Source organism: Cadophora gregata (genome assembly GCF_030347475.1).
Source record: "Cadophora gregata isolate MNR1 chromosome Unknown scaffold_21, whole genome shotgun sequence".
NCBI classification, from domain to species: domain Eukaryota; kingdom Fungi; phylum Ascomycota; class Leotiomycetes; order Helotiales; family Ploettnerulaceae; genus Cadophora; species Cadophora gregata.
This window is the reverse complement of record NW_026695944.1, coordinates 1,135-21,233: the sequence shown is the minus strand read 5'-3', so window position 1 is coordinate 21,233 and position 20,099 is coordinate 1,135. Positions and strand designations below refer to the sequence as shown.

Genomic DNA, 20,099 nt, shown 5'->3' with positions numbered 1-20,099 from the left:
GGAGATGGACGTCATAGAGTATGTACAAGAAGAAAACAGAAACAGACAACTTTAAGGGATTTGAGGGGGGGACCGAAGTGAAAGGGAAGATATAAACTCAATTGTATTGTTTCGAGGGGAGCTTTGATGGCGTTTGTTGCGAGCCAAGTCTTAGCTCGAAACAACGTCTGGACGATTACGTTATGGGCTTGATTGGCGCCGGCTACGAGTAAACTACAATACCTTATTGTACCTTATCGCCGATTAGCATAGAGGGGCGGGGACATCAGCACCTTAAGTCTAACTTTACTTTCACAACATGTCTCGCCTGGATCACTACAGTATTATTGTCGGGTGCATTATTATTGTCCCCTCAAATCTCTCCTATTTGTGTTCAAACCACTCGTACGGCGTACTGCCCACCTGCCGGGGACTTGCCTGCTTTTCGGATTTGCAGAGGCAGCTTTTTAGGCCCCTGGTTCTGCTAACTTCGTAACCCCGCTTTGAACCAATTCAAAATAGAAACCCCAAGAGCAAGCGAAGTCCTACAGTACTTATATTCGGGCTGGGGGCTTATTGGTAGGTAGGAAGTTTTCAAACGCATTGTTGCAGCAAGCATGTATTTCCAAGAATTGAATACTAGGACCCTCTACGTCTCCCAACATCTCCAAAATCCAAACAGGTGACATGCCCACACCAACCCGTCATACTGCCGCCTCTGGTCTCAATCAGTCCGGATCTCACGACTCCAAGGGCTTCAATATAAGTCACCTCTAGACACGTCAGAACCTCCTATCAGCTCCCACAATACCAGGAACTTCCAACTTACCTCAGACCTTACAAGCCGCATCATAAAACGTCCACGGACTAGCAGACACCACATTAACATTCCCAGTCACCGTAACATTATACAGTAGACAGAACGGCCCAACAGCAAAACTCTGGCATTTGTCGTAAATGGTCTCCGCGCAGAAGGTCTTGCAGCCTGTGGTTGTCGTAATGTTCGGGTTGGTGAGGAAAGCTGGCTGCTTGCCAGTGTCGTATCCTTTGACGCTGCAGTTTGCTGCGGTTTGAGCTACAGCTGAAGAGACAGTGGCGAAGATTACAAACGTGAGAAGCATCTTGAGGGCTAGGGAAATCTTGAGCTTGAGTGTTGAAGTCAGGTCAACTCTGAAGTGGGGAAGTGCATTTAAACCTTTCCTGATGGCTTTCAGGAACGCATCCTCGATATGGCAATTCTGTGCTCGCAATCTCGTTTCGTTGCTTTTCTATACTTCAAATGAAGTATTTTTGCCTGGGCGGAAATATGTAATGTTTAGGATAATTGACCAGCGAGGGAATTCCCTTGGCCTATGACGAGTGAGCACTGGCCCGCGAAACTTTCACCAAAATTGGAGATTACATATGGGTGAGATGCTTGGGGAAAAGGGATATATTGTATCAATTTGGGCCTTCAGATCGCTCTGGTGCCTGGATATGGATTTCTGTTCCTCTGCGGCTAAATCAACCTTGTTTACCCGGTTCGAAGTATTAATATATAAGGTAGTCACTGGGTGGGTCGATCAAAGTAAGACTCGATACGATCAAATGACGACCGGCTTAATATGTTCCATTGGTGGTTATCGCCACCCAAGAAGTACGGCCAGCCCGTATATATTCTACACTCTTCTAAACACATTTCTTCTCCTTGGCATCTATAATCTGGTGGGAATATTGCTTGGATAGATTTGTTTCTAGTGAGGACCAAGAAAGAGTGAGGTTGAGTTAAATCATGGATAGAGTAATATCACATTCAATACGTAGAAGGACCCTTAATATCTGGATCACTTGGAAAATAAGGCCATTCACAAGGAGGGTGCAACTGTAAAGTCCTTCGGCAAGATCTATTACATTATGCCCAAAAAGCATAATTTCAAGCTTCCTACCTACGAACTCATAGGGCGAGGCAAGGCGAGCTAGAGGTAGACCCACTCATCACTCTTTCAGTCTCTTCATAGGTCTTGTATCATCCGGCAAGCCACTCCGCTTCGTACCAGGTAAACTGCTCGTGCGGATGTCATTGTCATCTTGACTGACCCGTCTATGCGGATACTCTGTCTTAATGCCTTCGAAGCAATTACTACTAACCTTATCGCCTGTGCTGAAAAATGGGTGTTGCAGTGCCTGCTGAGCAGTAAGACGTCGCTCAGGATTGTATTCGAGGAGAGACGACAGCAGTTTATAGCCTTCTACGCCGAGGGAGGCATTAGACGACGGTGCACTAGTGCCGCTGTGTACATTGATAGTAGCGTAGTACCACTTCTCGAGATTGGATCCGGATTTCGAATGGGAACCTGAGAGAGTACTTAATTGATTATACTCAGGCATGTTGACTAAGTGCGGCCATTTATCCTTTGTCGGTATCCCCATGATCTCCACGATCTTCTGCATCTGGTTTCTTTGGAACGGTACAGTTTTCTTGCTATCCATTTTCGCCTCCTCGCCCTTGAAGATTGGTCGTAAGGATAGCAGCTCCGCGAAAATACAACCAATGGCCCACATATCGATAGCAGGCGTGTAATGTCTTGATCCTAGAAGCAGTTCCGGAGCTCGGTACCAGATAGTAACGACTACTTTGTCGCCAGAGAATAGGCTGTGTAATGGCTTGTGGAACAGTCGTGCTAAGCCGAGATCTCCGATACGAACCTCGCCACTTGAAGTCACCATGATATTGGCTGGCTTAAGATCTCGGTGGAGAACCCAGTTGGCATGTAGATATTGACATCCATTCAATAGTTGAAACATGATAGATTTTACCGTTGATGGCGGAATTGGATGTCGGGTCGGTTGCGTATGATGATGAATAATTTGAAGTAAATCATGCTCAGCGTATTCAAACACCATAAAGATACATTTGTCTTCCAGGATAATCTCGATAAGTCTGATCACGTTGATGTGACTGAGTTCAGAACATAATGCCATTTCTCTCACGGCTGACTGGGAGATTCCAGTATACTGGATTTGTTCACCCTCCTTATCTAGATATCAACTCAGCTTGCTTGTCTTAGGATCCTGTAAAAGAGCACATACCTGGCTTGAACTTCTTGATAGCAAACTCACCAGTCTGGCCATGACGGCCAACTGCCTTGTAAACTCGTCCATAAGTGCCACTGCTGATAAAACCAATGACTTTGTAACGGTCTATAACTCGAACTTTGCTCTGATAGCCCACATTGGGGCTAATTCCACGATCCGCCGGATCTATCAGTCATATCAGTAAAAGTTCAGGGTAGAAACAAGAGCACACACGGAATAGAGGCCGTCTAGTTGGAAACATTCAAACAAAGATGCCTGAAGAGGGGAAAGTCGGATCGCCTCAGCTTTAAAAGTTGAAAATAGTGCCAGAATAACAAAGGAGTGCGAAAGTATGAAGGGAAGCGAGCAATAAGCACGTATATAGAACTATAAGCAGAAGTATAGTAGGGCTGGAAAGATGCTGTAAGAGAATGTCGAATACCGTTAAAGGCTTGTTGCACGCTCCTCTTTAAAGTCTGGGTACGTTGCTGAGCGGCAATAGAAGATGGGCCACCAGTTGACGGTGGATTTGATGCTAGGCTCATTGATTGCGGAACTAGGAGTCTCGGACAGGCTCCTTAGGCGTTTGTGAGCAAGGTCAGAAGGAGTACGGAGTACGGAGTACAGGCACAGGACAACGTTTGACGCTGATGCACGGCGGGCGTTCGAATACCCGTGCTAGGAAATGATGCGGTCAAGTCGGTGGGGGAGCTCGGGAGGTGGGAACAATACCGTGTGGTAAATGCAGGTGGTGGTGGTGATGGATAAGCTATGTGGGGAGGGGAGGGCGGACACTAAGGTATTAATGGCCTTCACTCTCCTCGTATTTGAAGCTGAGGCTCTCTAGGGCATGGCATGTCTCTGTTTTCTTTCGGGGGAATGATTTCTTCGATCGTTATGTATCTGCCCAATGGACAGTAGTAGTCGCCTGCTCCGGCAAGTCGTTTTCGTCTTCGTCTTCTACTTCTTCGATTGTTGGCTGAAATGGTGCTGCAACTGCAACTGCAACTGGTGTTCTTGGTGTCACTGTTCTTTCGTTCCAGTCTATGTCAGGGGTGGCCGGCGTCTGATCAGGTGACCAGGTCCAGGGGCGGGTCCTTGGGGTGGGCTCGGTGGGGTCTGTTGCCTGTAAATTAAGGTACCTATCTTACCTACTCGTAAGAGTAAGTAAGTCCTCAGGAAATACGAGTAATATAGCGGTTATTACAACATAATATATTCAAGCATGAGGTGGTATTCCTCTCTGTCAGGAATAATAATATGCCGCAAGCGCTTCCCTACGAGTAAATCCGACACAGCCACAGCCTCACCCTCACCCTCACCCTGACCCTCACCGGCACCTCAGACTCAGACACTCCGACAGCCGACAACTCCGCCCTCCGCAGTCCACGACATCCCGTCACTCGTCTCCTGAGGCCTGGTTGATTACCTGCTTCACATCACACCTGCACCACCACCACCACCACCACCACCACCACCAACAACCTCATCACCATCACGCTCCTTGCCTGTCCTCTACCTTCAATTCACTTAGTACCCAGGCCGCGGTCCGGCTCACGGCGACAGTCTTCATTCTCTTTGCTCCTGTTATATAATACCTCCGTCTTCATCGCCCTCCGCTTCCCCTTGCTGTTCACAATGTCCTCCCAGCGCTATCAAAAAGTACGTCTCACCGTCGCCAAGTCTCGCCACAGAAGAACAATGTTGAACAGCCTAATCGAATACTTCTCTAACAATCATCAACAGGTATCTGCGAACGATACAGAGACTCTGATAAGTCCTACGATTCCATCCTCGCCACCTCCGTCTTTCCGCTCACGAGCCTCCTCCCCGACTTCGAGACACACGGCCGTGGATCAGAATCTTGCCGATACTTTCGATGCAGATGGGTCTGATAGCGATGAAGATAACGATGGTGATGATAGACAGAGATTAATGCGGGGAACGCCAACGTCTTCGTCTACCGATCATGTCGATAATCAACCTCCTACCAATCCGATCGGCGAAGACTCCAGACCAATCGTCGAGAGAAGGCAGACGCATATTCCGGTCTTCACTACTCCTCCTCATCCTCAGACAAATGGAAGAGTTTATGGCGGTGGATCTGGATCAGATGGTGTGTTTGCGAACCTGAGTGCGAAGCCAGAGCGGGGTGAGAAATTGGAGGAACATCCGCCTGTACGTTTTATTCATTGGCATGGGAAATATTTTTGCTAACATAAATACAGACATACGAACAGGCAGCAGCAGATGCTGCCCCTCCATACTGGGAAACCACAATTCTCGCACCGGGAATGGGCGGACCAGATGAAGTCTACGTCGATGGACTCCCCGTTGGCTCCGTCTTCTCCTTTATCTGGAACGGCATGATTTCGATGTCCTTCCAACTCGTTGGTTTCCTCCTCACCTACCTACTTCATACCACACATGCAGCTAAGAATGGATCTCGTGCTGGCCTTGGTATCACTCTTGTTCAATATGGTTTCTACATGAAAGGCTCAGGGGGCATGAGTCCCCCATCTAATGGCCAAGACCCTACTTACCAGCAACCTCCAGACCCCAACAGTCACGATTTCGACCCTAACGCAGTCAATGGAAATTCAGCGCAGGGGATGGACTCAGGCTCTGGAGGTTGGGGCGATATTGGGACAAACGATTGGCTGGCTTATATCCTCATGATTGTGGGATGGTTCATCTTGATTCGGGCAGTCAGCGATTTCCTCAGGGCGAGAAGACACGAGCAACTGGTTTTGCAGAGTCCAGAGCGGGGTCTGAATGTGCCTGTAATTGCTACCGGAGAGGAACCTGCCACCGTGGTCTGAGCCGAGTGGTTGATAGTGTTTGCGTGGCGTTCATATGGCATGGCCAAGCAAGGCCAAGCGTTTGTGTGTTTGGGGTAGGTTTAAATGAGCAGTAGTAGCTCACGGCGTTTATGCTTAGGCGGCGCTAAGCTAGGAATTGGTGAATATAAGTACATCTATCGCATTTTGTGAACTTTCACCTGGTTTCTATCTCATCTCTCAAAAATCATTTCATGTTGTTCTTGCCTGAAGTTACAGGTAAGTTGTGTTAAGAATGGAATTATATTCCGGCTTTGTCTTGGTCAAATTTTATCCTTCTGTACCTAGGGAGCGAATCTGCCTCCAAGAGGCAGTGGGCTGCTGCTAAGCTCGCTTGTTCGCAGCGATATGTTCTTTCTTGATTCCACTATACCCTATATTGCGAAATAATCATCGGTGATTCTCACATTTTTACTCCTATTTTAGACCTGTCTTTGATTCTCATAAGACGGTAGCTCTCACTATTCAACCGATTTGCACCTACTTCAGTTGTCAAGTTACATCTTCTTATACTACAATGATTGTCAACCTCTTAATATACAAGAAACCAAGTCACCAGCCTATCTACTCCGCACCTTCTCTACATACTGCTGTTCCTACCGTCTCATCACATCTCACTACCTCTCCGCCATCTAAGCCAGCTGACTCGCAAGAGCCGTGATCTGATCTAGTGTCGTCTGACTCTCCCTCACTGCGTTCTTCGTAACCTTACCGAGTAAATGCTCAACGGTCTGTCCAGGATCTGTAATGGCAATCCCCTGCGCGGTCTTGATCCTCGCCACCTGCATGGCTAAGAAAAACTTCGGTGCCTTGATCCCTAATCCTCCGCCTACACTTCTAATACCCGCTTCCGTAGCGAGATACACGTTGAGCTGGTCTTGAAAGAGCGCGAGGTCGGTAGAGGCGAGAGGAGTGTCGGTGGCGAACTCGGAGAGCGCGAAGGCCAGGGGAGAGGACGAGGAGGCGCTAAAGTCGATGCTGGAGAAGGTTGTGCTGCCAGATGTGACATCGGGGACGCCGGAGATGGTTTTCACAGTGGATGAGCAAGTTATGGTATCTTGGAGGGAGGTTACGACGTCTTGGACTTCGGCAGGGAGGGTGGTAGAGCCAACGACGAAGCAGGCTGTAGTTTGTCGAGGGACGAAGAGGGGGACTGGAGAGTGGGTTAGTCCGTTGTTGGTGTCCAGGGAATTGCTGGGTTTTAGAGAGGGTGTGAGATGGAGCAGATTCTATCATACCTGAGAGAGCGGTGCCAGCGAGGGCAAGAGCGCTGATTAGGGCTGTGGAGTACATGTTACAGGTGGAGGAGATGTGAAGAGATTCTTGTCCTGGACGATTGACTTCTTGAATCGTAGAAAGAGTGAGGGGAATTTTACAAGCAAGACCAGTTGCAGAAGAAAGACAATAAGATAAAAACAACACAGTTGCCGAATAGTAAGTGAACAATAGAAAGAGAAACGAGTGGATTGATGAAGTGAGAGCGAGAAGAGAAGAAGATCAGACGAAACGCGGAATATGATCGACTTTAAACCTGTCCGAGTGAGAGCACGAGGACGGCCATAGGAGAGTCGCAGAATCGAGGAATAGACTCCAGATTAGGAGTGTCAAAACGTTTAGAGTGGAGTCGCTTGAGGGAGATCGGATGATGGGTGCACCTTGGCGGTTGTTTCAGACGCGGTTTCGCAGGGAACGAGGAGGGATCTTGGGACGAGACAATTGACTTCGCTAGTGCTTCAAGGTGAGAGTTGATGCGAGGCGAGGTCTAGCGCGCTAAGTTTGGGGGTTCGGTCTGATTTTCTGACTTCTAATCTGTAGGTTCGAGGCGGTGTTACAACTTGCAAATGATGGACTTGGGAGCTAGTCTCAGTTCGGCATGGAATTAACACAATTCTGATTACCGAACGATTCGACTACAATGCGTATCCGGAAATCTCACATGCCTGTGATTTAAGCTTAAAAAGAAGAACATATACCGTGTGAGGAACATAAAGTGGATACTGTTTTCGTGTGAGATAAGAGGGGTGGACCTCGCATTTCGGAAAGTTTTGGAAAGCAGGCTAAAGTTACCAAGTTGTGAGATCGCCGTGCTGATACGGGTGATTTAAATGAGTAGAAGAAGCCAGGAGGAAAATAGAGGACGGCACATGTGAGTACTTCGATACTTCGATGAGGAAGAAAGTTACTTAAGCAAAATCGAAAAGGGTTTCAAGGATGGGAATGAAATATGATACAACTTAAGACGGAAGGCGAGAAAACAGGAAGAGAAGCGATGTTGTTGGAATGTGATGGCGAACCTCTCCGCTACTTGTTGAGTTGAACGCAGATTGACTTTTGAAATATCGCACCTAAACGCTGTCCCTAACGCCTCGTGAGTGTCTGTGGACGGGGATTCTTCCCTTACTCCTTAATCATCACTGTTGCAAACTCGAGATCATGGAAGGGAAGTCCATAATTGTCAAGCTCGGCCGCTTTCAGTTCGGGGCGTCCGTCAGAGGAACGTATCTCACCCCGTACATCTTCTTCTTTGTCACTACACCATCGGCGTCTTTGTCGATGACCCAGATGTACTGACCTCCTCCGCGAGGATCTTCAATTGGAATGAATATCCTAATGACCAGATAAGACACTCTTCCTGCTGTCAATTAAAGTAGCGATAACTCACCGGCCTGGACTTCTCAGTTGATCAATCAATTCCTGGTGAAGTTCAACAGCAGCTGCTCCAACATGAATAGCATCCCATCCTTTCTCACTATCCTGGCCATGGGTCCAGCCTTTCCTACCATCACCTACAACGAAGCTCACCCTGTTATCCTTCAACAGTTCTTTACCCCTCTCACTCTTTGACATGTTCCTTTCACCTAGATCCCTCAACGCCTTTATATGTTCCAGTCCTACCACTCTCGCAATGGCAGTATCTGCGCTAGATTCTTTCTGAGGACTTACGAGCTCTGCCAGCACGGCAGTCAAGTATCCAGATCCCGAGCCTATATCTAGTACTCTGCAACCAGGCTTTAGGAACAGGAGAAGGGACTCGGCGGCCGAGGCATGCATATGTGGAGCAGATATCGTAGCAGCGTGCCCGATGCTTTGAGGTGAGTCTTCGTAGGCGTAGTATGGGTCTGGGCAGTAGTGGGCACGATCAACCTTGAGCCGTCAATCCCTCACCAGTATATAGAGTGACAGGTGGGTACAGACATTGAGCATCGCATCCCGAACTCTAGAACTAGTTATAAGCTTGGCTTTGAACAGGTTCTCAATCAATTCAGCGTTTGTCCTGCCGCCACAGTGCCACGCCATAGTATTGTAGTCGCCGCTGAATAAGCGGACCAATTTGCGGATTGAATGCAGTTTGGCTAATTAGAAGAGGTTCAACAGCAAATAAGGAAATGTGACGTCCGTTGATCTTTGCTGACAGTGTAAGTCGGTGGACTGAAAATTGTATATTGATCATACTGTAGGGAAGGCTGTAGAATTGCGGGGTCAAAATCCCAGCCTTGTTGGGGGCAGAGCCGAAGATCGGCCGACATGCAGTAAGGGGCCTGCTTGGTCTCAATTTTTCAAGCGGAATTGAGAAGTAATAAGGTACCGGCAGTTTACTCAAGTAGAACTTGCCTGTCCCTTTGACTTTTCAGGAATATAGATCTTGTATTGCACAAACTTCTACCTAGTCGCTAGAGATCTTCTAAACTAATGTACAAGGGATCAGAACATTGAGTTCTTGCTTTAAGAGCTTACAAATAATAATAGCGGTTCGCGCAAGAGTATCGACATATCTAACTTTATTATACGCAAGATCAGGAGGTGGAGTATAGTCTTTTAGTGTCGAGAACGTCGACGCGTAAGAGGAGGCATTGTCGATACTTTGTTTACTTTACTTCGAAAATACGATTTGCACAGGGGGTGCACGTGTCTTAATCGGCCACTTCCCTTTGCACCCGATACTGCGCGATTGAGGGTTTTGCTGCCTGGTGGCTTTGGCTTGGCTGGGTTGTTAGGCTGGGGGTCTGGTGAAGAGTTTGGAGAGGCTCGCGGCGGCTGATCGGGACCCGGCGGTTACAATATCGTTGCCTGCCACCGGAGACGATAGTCGGAACTATTAATATTCCGGTGAGATAACGCTGCAGATTTCGTACAAGCTGATACTTTTAAACAGCTGAGGCTTCCTTGCCAGAAGCTTAGTCTAACATGCTTACTTATACATCCTTAGGTACATATTTCCACAAATTAATATAGCCGACTGAGAAATCGTGTTCATGATCGCTTTCCACCGGGAAAGTTTGTCCCGGAGGCATTTTCGAAAGGCAAGTCCATGGATCTGCTTCGCTGATGAACGATAGCACTTTCGACCTCAGGACTACCAAATTCCAGTGTTGCCTGGCTAATTTTCTCGTCGGGCAAGGAATCTAGTCCTTTTAACACCCTTCGCATATAGCTGACAATCTGTCCCAAGACCCTAATATCGACCTCTTCATTTGCCTTAAAGATATTCCTCCAAACAGCTGCTGCTAATACAGCATCCCCCTTGACCAAACCCTCGTCGTATGCTGCTAGTAAACCTCTCCATTGAATGAATAGGTCTTTGAGATATTTGCTTCTTGTCCCAGAGGCATGCATGTTATGGTAAATCGTCATACGATTCTCCGCGTCGTGGAAAAAGTGATCAAGGAGGTGCTGCTGCCATGTATTATGTGACGGTAGGGGAAAGCATCGAATCCTCACAGAGAGAAGGTACATATGTAGCATAGTCACCTGCGACCAGGTACTGAACGTGGGCTTCAAACCTGCTCCTGTGCAATTTGTCAGATGAGGCTACACGTCTTGGCCTGACATGCCTAAACTTGCCTTGTAGCCACCAACCATCACCAACGCCTAGATCCTCTCCGTCCTCGGTTTTTGGTATCTCCTCCTCCGAGTTTGCATCTTGACTTATCAAATAGTTTGCCTGTCGCGCACACTCTTTGTAAAGAACTTCAGTGGCCCCGTAGGCTGTATACGTCTCAGTCGCCTTGCCTGTCACTTTTTGCAGTCCAGCAGCAGCTTTCATGGTCACTAGTGTAGCAGACTTCTTTTTTGAATCTGAATCAGTGCCAATTGTTGAAGTTGGAGATCTTGATAATAAAGACAGCGCTGATGGCGATGGTGTAATATTCGATTTACGGGATTCGGCATATGGGTTCGAGGTCGTTGTGAATGTTCTTTGACGTACAGCTCCAAGTCTTGATATCTGAAGCTGCTCTCATGGTTAGTCTAGAAGTATGTATTGTTTGAAAGAGGTACTTACCTGAAGCGATTGTCGTCGGACAGTTCTGACGCAAGTGGTACATGCTTTGCAACCTTTCGAAGCCATAGTGAATTCTAATTTCATTCACAACTGGAAGATAGGAGATTCAAATTGATAACTAGTCGAAGATGTCATTAGTCGATACTCTAACCGGGATCGGATATACTTTATTCCGAGTTTCCTCGTCTGAGGCAGCTACCTAGGGCAAGTGGCCACGGGCATAGATGCGGCATAGTGGGGTTTTCGGCAACGTCATGGAGAATCCTCGGCAATCTCGAATGGGCTTTGGAGGCCCTCAGGGCCTCCTCCGTATCGACTGCCCGTATTACCCTTCAGATCTCTCCAACGTTTAATTTAGAAACTCAACTTAGCGCCAGCTTTGCTACTCACTTTAATTACCCAAGAGCACAACATATATAGTACAGGAATACAAATATCGATTCTAGAGTCACTCTTCGTACAAGTACCAGGAAGTATCGAATAGAAAATAAATACTCGACACGGCTGTGACACTTCAACGCCTTATAACACCTGGACTTTATACTTCAGGGAATCATCCAACGCTAATACCAAGAGCCTGACAAGTTCTAGAGTCCTATAACGCCGTAAGGTACACAGTCTCAAAACTAGAGGACACATTAGCATAAACCAAGGATAGATAAGTAGGACATACAAGTTTTAGTGGTGTGCGATTAAGACCCCTTGAGAAATTACACATTGCACGCTGTTTGGTCGGTCGGATTTGCAGCCTCCTGAAAGCCTCCTGGATATGTCTCGATTCAACAGGCGTACGTCCTTCAGATGGAGGGTCAAATAATCCTTGAATCTTGCGCTTCTTGCCTATCTGCTCTCCACCTGTCTTATCCTTCACAAGGTCCTCTTGTTCCTTGATCTTGAGAGCCTCCTCGGTTAATGTCTGCACAATCTCAAATGTCAGGAAACCCAAAATATCAACGATGTCATCGTTTGGTTTTGAGTCTGTGACAACGCTAAAGCCCGCCCATTCTTTGAATCTCTTGCCCTTACGGAAGGTAAATGATGCTTGACGGTATTCGGACCAAGTGACATACTCCTCCTTAGTCATAGCCTTTGTACGCTCATCAGCTTTCTTGAGACGTTGTAGAGTCGCATAGTTCATCTCCTCTTCATCCTCATCATCCTCATCTTCGCGTTCCGGAACTTCCTGGTTGTAGAATGATGGAACTTCCCAAGGTAAGCCGACTTTGGCCTTCTTATTCTTCTTTGCTGTATCGACGACAGGACCACCTGCTGCTGCTCCGACCGGCTCATCACCCGTTCCAATATCAGCATCTCCACCCTTATCATCAGAATCTTTGACGTTCTTTCTGACATCCTTCCAGGAAAGGAAAGTCCGGAGTCGCGATACCTTGGCTTGGTCGTGCCGGATCAGGAAGATTAAGTCGTCGGTCGATATCGATCTGCTACCTCGACGTGAAGCCTGCTCAGTACATTGTCTGAGCTATATTTAATTAGCTGCGTGGTCTTCAAAGCTAAACTATGAATGAAAGATTTAGGATATTCCATGGACTTACCATTTCAATAACCTGTTGCCGTACAATCTCCTCAATGATACCTGTAGTCTCGGCAGATGCTTCAGCTGTCTCTCCAGACACATACATCATCTGTTCAACATGATAAATCAGCCTATACGGTTATCTTAACATCTTCTAACCCTCTAGCATAGGAACATGAGTTGTCGCAATTAGTATTCCCAGGCACCAAGCCCCAAGATCGCTATCGCTATGAACTCACCTGCTGGATCTCCGTCCGGTATTTCGCTGTCTTGTCCGCCATCTTATGTGTATTCTCCCTCCTTCCTTTTCACTCAGCAGAAGGACGCCAGGTTCACAATTCGGCGCTGGTGATAAAATGGTTCTCCGTTGCTGTATCCTAGGATCTGCTCTTCGAATGTCTGATGTAGCAGGGATCGAAGACTTATAAAGTAGCTGCCTTCTGTGGTCTGGGCTGTAAATGTTCTTGGCAAGTACCTTGTCAAGTTGTTAAAGGACTGTCACGATTGAAGGGAGGAAGAGCGTCTTTGGATTAAGGCTCCGCAGCCTCGCTGCACAGAGATAGCGGGGAAGCTAGGTAGGTAAGTTAAGGACGGAATCCCGGTTCTCAGAGTCACGTGATTAAGGTTGAGGTTATTATACCTACCTAAGGTAAAGCTTTCACAGCTTCAGGATCTACCTAAGGCTCAAAGCTTCTAAGAAGGTAGTCTAGCAAGGATAATATCTTTCACTTGCTTTCCCCATAAGATCTATTTCGATTCACAGCAATCGACAACAAAAATACAACCGCGCCATCTCGGAGCTTAATTCTATTCCATTACCTAGGTAAGAGCAAAGATCCTATTCTTACGTGGCGCGGGTACCTTGGCTGGCGGTCCTGGGCTGCTACCGCTAAATCCCGCCCTTCTAAACTTTACCTCCAAACTTCGAATTTTATGATCTATATCCTTTGAGGCTTACCAATTGGACCCTAGGATCTGTTAACCGCTTCAATCCCTATTGCCTACAATGTCTTTAGCTAAAGAAGTTTACATTGCAATAATCGGTGCGTCTTAGGCTTTCTGGCCTCTTGAGTCTAGCTAACAGCTTCTAGGTGCTGGTGGGGTTGGAAAATGCTTTATTTCTCAGCTCCAAGGCCTCTCTAAACGCTCCTCCAAAAACCTTTCTCTCATTTTCATCTGCCGAAGCAAGACAGTCCTCTACAGCCCGAACTACACCGCCCTACCCTACGAAAACATCTCCACTGCCCTCGCAGGTTCGACGCAAGAACCCCTCTCCATACCTAACATCATCGAATATCTGTCCGCAGCTCCTGCAAAGGTTGTCCTAGTCGATAACACTAGCTCGCAAGATGTAGCAGATGCGTACCCGGCTTTCCTTGCAGAAGGGATTAGCATTGTTACGCCGAATAAGAAGGCTTTCTCCGGTTCATACAAGCTGTGGCAGGACATCTTCTCTGCTGCTTCTACGTCCGGTGCGAAGGTGTACCACGAGAGCTCTGTAGGCGCCGGACTACCAGTTATCGCCACGTTAAAGGAGCTGGTCGACACTGGAGACGAGGTTACGAGAATCGAGGGTGTTTTCAGTGGCACCATGTCCTTCTTATTCAATTCGTTTGCACCAACTGAAGGATCAGGCGGTAAATGGTCGGCGGAGGTTAAGAAAGCAAAGGAGTTGGGATACACAGAACCAGACCCAAGAGATGACTTGAACGGACTAGACGTGGCTAGAAAGTTAACGATCTTGGCTCGTTTGGCTGGACTTCCCATTGAGTCGCCTACTTCATTCCCAGTCCAGAGCTTGATTCCAAAGGAATTAGAGAGTGTTCCGAGTGGAGACGAGTTCTTACAGAAGCTGCCTGAGTTCGATTCGCAGATGGAGGAGACAAAAGTTGCGGCTGAAAAGGAAGGAAAGGTAGTACGGTTCGTAGGGAGCATTGATGTAACTAAGAAGGAAGTGAAGGTTGGGCTAGAAAAGTTCGATCGGTCTCATCCAATTGCGGCATTGAAGGGAAGTGATAACATTATCAGCTTTTACACCAAACGATACGGCGCTAACCCTTTGATCATCCAAGGTGCTGGAGCTGGCGGGGATGTCACTGCTATGGGGGTAACTGGAGACTTGATAAAAGTTCTAGAGCGCTTGCCTCAGTCCTCCTTCAAGCAGTAGCAAAATACATAAAAGTTGTTCCTCTTGTCCCGCTTGATCGATCTTATGTAACATTATTGCTCCCTCTGTTGTGTCCTGGCCTCTCTAATCGCTTCTTCAGTCCTTCTATTGTGCTATCTACAGATTCAACAGGTAGCCCTGGACTTGTTAGACTAAAACTCCTATGTTTCAAGCTTAGCCTCTCACTTAAGCTAGGAGCTCTTGGTCGTGGTCTATTTCTTGCTCGTCCACCGACGTGAGGCACCTCATATGTTATAGTTCGGAAGACGTAGAGTATTATATCGTAGATTATCAAGAGGAACCATGGGCCGATTGCTAGTACCCCAAGTACGAGCTGTCTATGTTAGTCTCTAGGTTTTGGATGAAGGTCACAGATTGCTTACAAAGATACGGACAGCCCATGTTTCAACGCAAGAGATGCTCTGTGGTAGTATGGAGAACCACGACATAACTTAATGTACCAGAGCGTTATCTGAGAGAATGCGCAGATCCGAAGAGTACGCGATATCGCGTGGAGAACCTGCCAAACCAGGAATTGATAGAGTAGTCTGCCTTTGGGTGAGTAGAAGGGGTTAGGGTTACACAATGGAAGTTTAGGGGGCAATCAAGGGGGAGAGGTAATCCCAGTCAAGGAACGGACCCCTTTCGGAGGCTAGCCAGGGGCCATTCGGGAGGTGGTATATTCTGACCCTTAGATAATCTTTACAATACACACTTTTGAACACCTTTGAACTGAACCTTTGATTTTGACGTATATCGATATACACTTGTTATTTGTTTGCCGGTACGATACTAACAATATCCTTGTTACAAAATTTTGGTGACTGTCATCTAACAGCTAGATGATAGTCATAAGAAATTCTTGACAGTTCAGAGGTTGTTATTTCAGGAAAGTACACCTCCCACAGAGGGCCGGAACCTGCTTTCTCCTGTAAGGTAACATCGCTCGCTCGTAACGTGGCTAGTGATATATGTCAAATTCCAAGTGTTTCATTTAAGTGTGTGATAGACTGATCACGATAGGCTAGTCACGTGGGCGAGGCTGACGTCGCAAGGCTACGAGGCTAGAGTCATACGGTAAACCTAGGACTAGCCTAGTTCACTAGCGGCTGTATCTCTCCTACTTATACTCGAGGCTCCTTAGGAACCTCTTCCTCTCGCTGTCTTTTCTACTTTGTATTGTAGCTACCAATGAATCTTCGTTGTGCCGTCATACGACGCTCTCTTGGCAAGATTTCCTGAATAGGCAACTTTTCTGAAGTACAAAGTTGTGAACTTTATTACTAAATCCCCCTAATAGCAGACAAGGTCTCCGAATCTTCGATCCCGAGGCTGCCACACCGGCAGTTTGCACAGAATCATACCTCCAATTCATCTGCGACTATGCGAATCGTTAGCACAGCAAACTCACGGGTATCGACTACTACTCCGCGAGCAGCGACCCACGATTCTTTTTCTTTCCTTCTCACCAGTTATTCTATACCCAATTGATGAAAACACACCCGAAGAGATAGCTGAGGAAACAAGTAAATATCTAACGAGAACACGGATTTGGAAATTGAGGTATCTGTTTCTATTGATCAATATTGTTCCGCATCAGCAAACCGATGCGCATGTGGCGCTTTGTGCAGTCTCTCCAGAAGCGAAGACGGCAGATTATATATGTTCGGGAGGAGATTCATGAGTTTCTGTGATCTTTTCTCTATGAGAGTGCAGTAATTTTGCTAAAGGTTCTTTTTGAAATGAGAGGACTTCCCAACTCTCGTCGTCGCTCCGCAGGCTCAAAAATGCTTACCAGATATCTTCGCCTTGCTTTCTGCTTTCCTAGGCAACTCCTCCCTCCCTGACGAATGGCGACTCCGAATTGACGCCGGACACGTCCAAGAGCGTTCTCGAGGCGATTCTGCCATCCATCAACACAGTCACCCATGTGTAATGTCTCGCATTTGGTTATGGAATTAAAGATTCTTTCCCACCAGATCACCAGACTAAGATATTGAATCGAAGACGCCGGTATATACAAGACTTGATGTATGAAGGTTTTGCAGACTTCCAGGAAAGTTCGGATAATATGCAGCACTATCCTTTGCTTGACACTGAACCAACAGCGTTGAGGAGTGATAGGTTTTATAGTCTGCCGAAAGTCGAATTGCAGTAGCTGCTAGGAGTCACGAATAAGAGAGCGTACTATAGAGAATATCTAAGCAAGAATAGCTTCGAGGAAGCATTATAAATGGAATGCTAGATTCTACGTAGGATACGAGGATCAGAAGGTTCCTGGAAGGGAGGGGACTTTGGAGGAATACTCCTGACAATGGCACATCTCTCCAGTGTTCTGCTACGTCTTGAGTAGGGGGATATCTGTGATGAGCGAATAAATTGAAGTTTTTGATCGCAACAAGGTCGATGTGATATCCCCACAAATCGTGGTTTCTCTAGAGCAAAATTTTCCCCGGTTTAAGCTTGTAATGAAACGTAACCTTAGTACTGTAGAGAAGAAGTGCGAGGTGCCTCGACTCGAGGTCCCTTGTATTACGAAGCTACACCGCTTCTGTCTTAGCGCCTGTCTCCAAGGTGGAGTACAGCCCATGGGGCTGCCTGTCTCGCCTGTCTAACCTAGAACCTTGAACTCCAACTATACCAAAGTCCAGATTCCAATACTCTGCTTCCAAAGGATTATTTTAATTTCATGCTTCAACATTAGAACGTTCTTCAGATCCCAATCCCTCTCTCTGTACAAACAACTAATTAATCTCGGAACCATGGCCATCCCGAACCAGTACTTCCTGCTCGCTGATCACATCAAGCTGTCCTTACTAGAAAGGCAACGAGCAATATCACTGAATCTTGAACCAACCTCACAAGATGGACATATTTCCCGATCTTTAGATTCTCTACGAGAAGGGCTTGAAAGCATTATCGAGGAGCGGATCAGGTTACAGGAAGCAGGGGATATATCGTCAGTAACTCCGTGTCGTATCCCAAAAGCCAATCTGACCATTCGTCAGAGCATCCAGCGCACTCCAAGAAACAGAGCAGAACCTACAAAAGCAATACAATGAACTCGCAGCACAATTCCGCGGCGTGCCAACAGACACTGCGACCTCCACGATTACCTATCCTAATGACCCCTCACTCGCTGATGACTTTGCACGAGCGACAGAACGGCCGCGCAATACATCCTCCTCATCATTCCTAAAGAAAACCCTCCGCGGATCAACAGGACCTGCAGCCCCTTCTCTGAAATCAGTACGCTTTTCCGATTCGCTGTCTGTCCAGGACGAGGACGATGCTCGGAATGCCCTTTTCCTATACAGAGACGACCCTACGTCCGGCCCACCAGATCAATCCTATCTCGACAACCAGCAGATCCACGCCTACCACTCGCAGGTACTAGCCGAGCAGGACGAGGCGTTGGACAGACTAGGTGAATCGATTGGCAGGCAAAGGGAGCTGAGTATACAGATTGGTGATGAGTTGGATGAGCATGTCCAGATGCTAGATGATGTTGACCAGAGAGTAGATAGGCATCAGACGTCCTTAGATAAGGCGAGGAAGAACCTAGGGACTGTGGCGAGGAAGGCGAAGGATAATATGCAGATGACTATTATTGCTATCCTGATCATTATATTAGTGTTGCTAATCATCATTCTAAAATAGACTGCGGCACTTGTATTTTGGGAGTTCGGGGCACATTTATACTTTCTTGTGCACGACACAGCGTTAGGGGTGATTCTCACAGTATGTATATAGCTGGACTTAATAAGGATAGCATGGACCTTGAGTATAAATCATATTATACTGCACAAACTTCATTTGACAGCTTGATAGCAGCGGAATTCATTGTGTTTTATACATGATAGTATTGTACTATTTCCCACCCGTTACGATTTACATTCCAGAATCTTGACTAGTCCTATGCCTGGACAGGGAATATGTACTGACATATCCCAAGTTCTTCGGCGCTAAGAGCAACCAAGGACTATTAGAGGGAATATAAAGCCTTCGCCTACTTGTGCTTCTTCTCTACGTACTCTGTTGTCTTCTTTTGTATCTCCTCGATCGACTCGTTACTTGATCGGTCTACGGCAACTTATGAGTATCATCTATTAGCTTAAAGATGCAAGAAGCTGTCTCCGCGCCAGAAATAGCAGAAGGGCGGAAATACTCACAGCTTCCTTGTTGTCACTCGCTAACTCCGCCTTCTAGTGTCCCTTTCTCTCCTTCTGCTTTTGTACTGTATGTGACAGCACAACGAATATTCAAGCTTATCGTAGATGTTCAACTCCAGATAGCATACTCGTACAGTAGAACTACTTGTCTCGTATTCGGATGAAAAGTCATATAGCGTGGATTGACAGTAGTACAAGCATGATAAATATCATTTTGAATCCGAGAAAACATGACAGAACATGGAGGAAAGAGATATCGTGAAGTTGCCTCTACTAGCTCTCGTCCCGGATAAACTTCTGCTCCAGGATCTTATCACGCTGAACATCCTAGATTGCGTCTCCGAGATGTGCTAAGGTAGGAATAGAGAGTTATCCAGTTCTCCCAAATACAGTCTCTCTCTGCCGACGGGCTTCGGCCGTCGTGGCGGATCACTTGGGTAGTCAACTTTGTGTCCATATATAATAAGGGTTCGCACCGCATCGCAGCCTAGCGCAGTTGTCTCGTAGCATTGTGAGGCTCCCATTACTACCTAGTCCCGTCGGTCCCAGCTTGAAAAATATACCACATGATTTTGGTGCTAGTGAGAATTTCTGCCTGGTTAAAGAGGCGTCCTAGCAGACATTTGGATCGTCAATCTGGACATGTTATTGTTTCGTACAGTACAAAGGGAAGACGGGAGATGCACCTAAGCCAAGGGTAGGGCTGTGAGTAGGGGCGGAGTTTGGTGCAAAGTCCGAGTTATGGTATCCTCTCAACTGCCGTGTCAAAACACACTTTTGACAGGGAGTAGTGCATAGCCTGTAGTAAGACCTTCTAATCAAGCGAAAGAACGCTAAGAATTGAATTTTGCATTGTCATATGGAAGCCTCAGCGCTTCGCTTTAGCGCTGTACCCTGGGAAAGTGTGTTTTCGGCCGTCGAGAGGATAGAGAGCAAGTTCTTATCCCCCAACTGCCAAAAACACACTTTTACCGGCACGGGCACAGCCGCTGAAGCGAGCCGCTAAACTGCCAGTAGCTGTTTGCACGGCACGTGCACTAACTCTAAGCCCCGTAAAAGTGTCTTCGGAATG

General features: G+C 47.0%; 8 protein-coding genes across 8 annotated transcripts; 2 read left to right on the top strand and 6 right to left on the bottom strand.

Annotated features, from left to right (window-relative positions):
- Nucleotides 1-809: 809 nt before the first annotated feature.
- Nucleotides 810-1,100, bottom strand: ONS95_008564 (uncharacterized protein; the record flags this gene model as incomplete). The annotated part of the gene is made up of 1 exon (XM_058502120.1): nucleotides 810-1,100. The coding sequence occupies one exon, from the start codon at nucleotides 1,098-1,100 to the stop codon at nucleotides 810-812; it is 291 nt and encodes a 96-aa protein (XP_058349150.1).
- An 853-nt stretch (nucleotides 1,101-1,953) lies between these two features.
- On the bottom strand, nucleotides 1,954-3,578 carry SSN3 (cyclin-dependent protein kinase; the record flags this gene model as incomplete). Its single annotated transcript, XM_058502119.1, has 3 exons — nucleotides 1,954-2,996; nucleotides 3,049-3,219; nucleotides 3,476-3,578. 3 exons carry the CDS (start codon nucleotides 3,576-3,578, stop codon nucleotides 1,954-1,956), a joined length of 1,317 nt encoding a protein of 438 aa, XP_058349149.1.
- A 911-nt stretch (nucleotides 3,579-4,489) lies between these two features.
- On the top strand, nucleotides 4,490-5,855 carry ONS95_008562 (uncharacterized protein; the record flags this gene model as incomplete). The annotated part of the gene is made up of 3 exons (XM_058502118.1): nucleotides 4,490-4,695; nucleotides 4,780-5,211; nucleotides 5,262-5,855. Exons 1-3 carry the CDS (start codon nucleotides 4,672-4,674, stop codon nucleotides 5,853-5,855), a joined length of 1,050 nt encoding a protein of 349 aa, XP_058349148.1. The 5' UTR covers nucleotides 4,490-4,671.
- Nucleotides 5,856-6,505: 650 nt separating this feature from the next.
- Nucleotides 6,506-7,166, bottom strand: ONS95_008561 (uncharacterized protein; the record flags this gene model as incomplete). Its single annotated transcript, XM_058502117.1, has 2 exons — nucleotides 6,506-7,026; nucleotides 7,112-7,166. The coding sequence occupies 2 exons, from the start codon at nucleotides 7,164-7,166 to the stop codon at nucleotides 6,506-6,508; spliced, it is 576 nt and encodes a 191-aa protein (XP_058349147.1).
- Nucleotides 7,167-8,344: 1,178 nt separating this feature from the next.
- Nucleotides 8,345-9,170, bottom strand: ONS95_008560 (uncharacterized protein; the record flags this gene model as incomplete). The annotated part of the gene is made up of 3 exons (XM_058502116.1): nucleotides 8,345-8,480; nucleotides 8,536-9,017; nucleotides 9,069-9,170. 3 exons carry the CDS (start codon nucleotides 9,168-9,170, stop codon nucleotides 8,345-8,347), a joined length of 720 nt encoding a protein of 239 aa, XP_058349146.1.
- A 954-nt stretch (nucleotides 9,171-10,124) lies between these two features.
- On the bottom strand, nucleotides 10,125-11,220 carry CBP3_1 (Protein cbp3, mitochondrial; the record flags this gene model as incomplete). Its single annotated transcript, XM_058502115.1, has 3 exons — nucleotides 10,125-10,660; nucleotides 10,731-11,103; nucleotides 11,155-11,220. 3 exons carry the CDS (start codon nucleotides 11,218-11,220, stop codon nucleotides 10,125-10,127), a joined length of 975 nt encoding a protein of 324 aa, XP_058349145.1.
- A 554-nt stretch (nucleotides 11,221-11,774) lies between these two features.
- Nucleotides 11,775-12,969, bottom strand: SPT3_1 (Transcription initiation protein spt3; the record flags this gene model as incomplete). Its single annotated transcript, XM_058502114.1, has 4 exons — nucleotides 11,775-11,780; nucleotides 11,828-12,634; nucleotides 12,708-12,797; nucleotides 12,928-12,969. 4 exons carry the CDS (start codon nucleotides 12,967-12,969, stop codon nucleotides 11,775-11,777), a joined length of 945 nt encoding a protein of 314 aa, XP_058349144.1.
- Nucleotides 12,970-13,694: 725 nt separating this feature from the next.
- Nucleotides 13,695-14,855, top strand: ONS95_008557 (uncharacterized protein; the record flags this gene model as incomplete). The annotated part of the gene is made up of 2 exons (XM_058502113.1): nucleotides 13,695-13,731; nucleotides 13,780-14,855. 2 exons carry the CDS (start codon nucleotides 13,695-13,697, stop codon nucleotides 14,853-14,855), a joined length of 1,113 nt encoding a protein of 370 aa, XP_058349143.1.
- Between the last annotated feature and the right edge of the window lie 5,244 nt (nucleotides 14,856-20,099).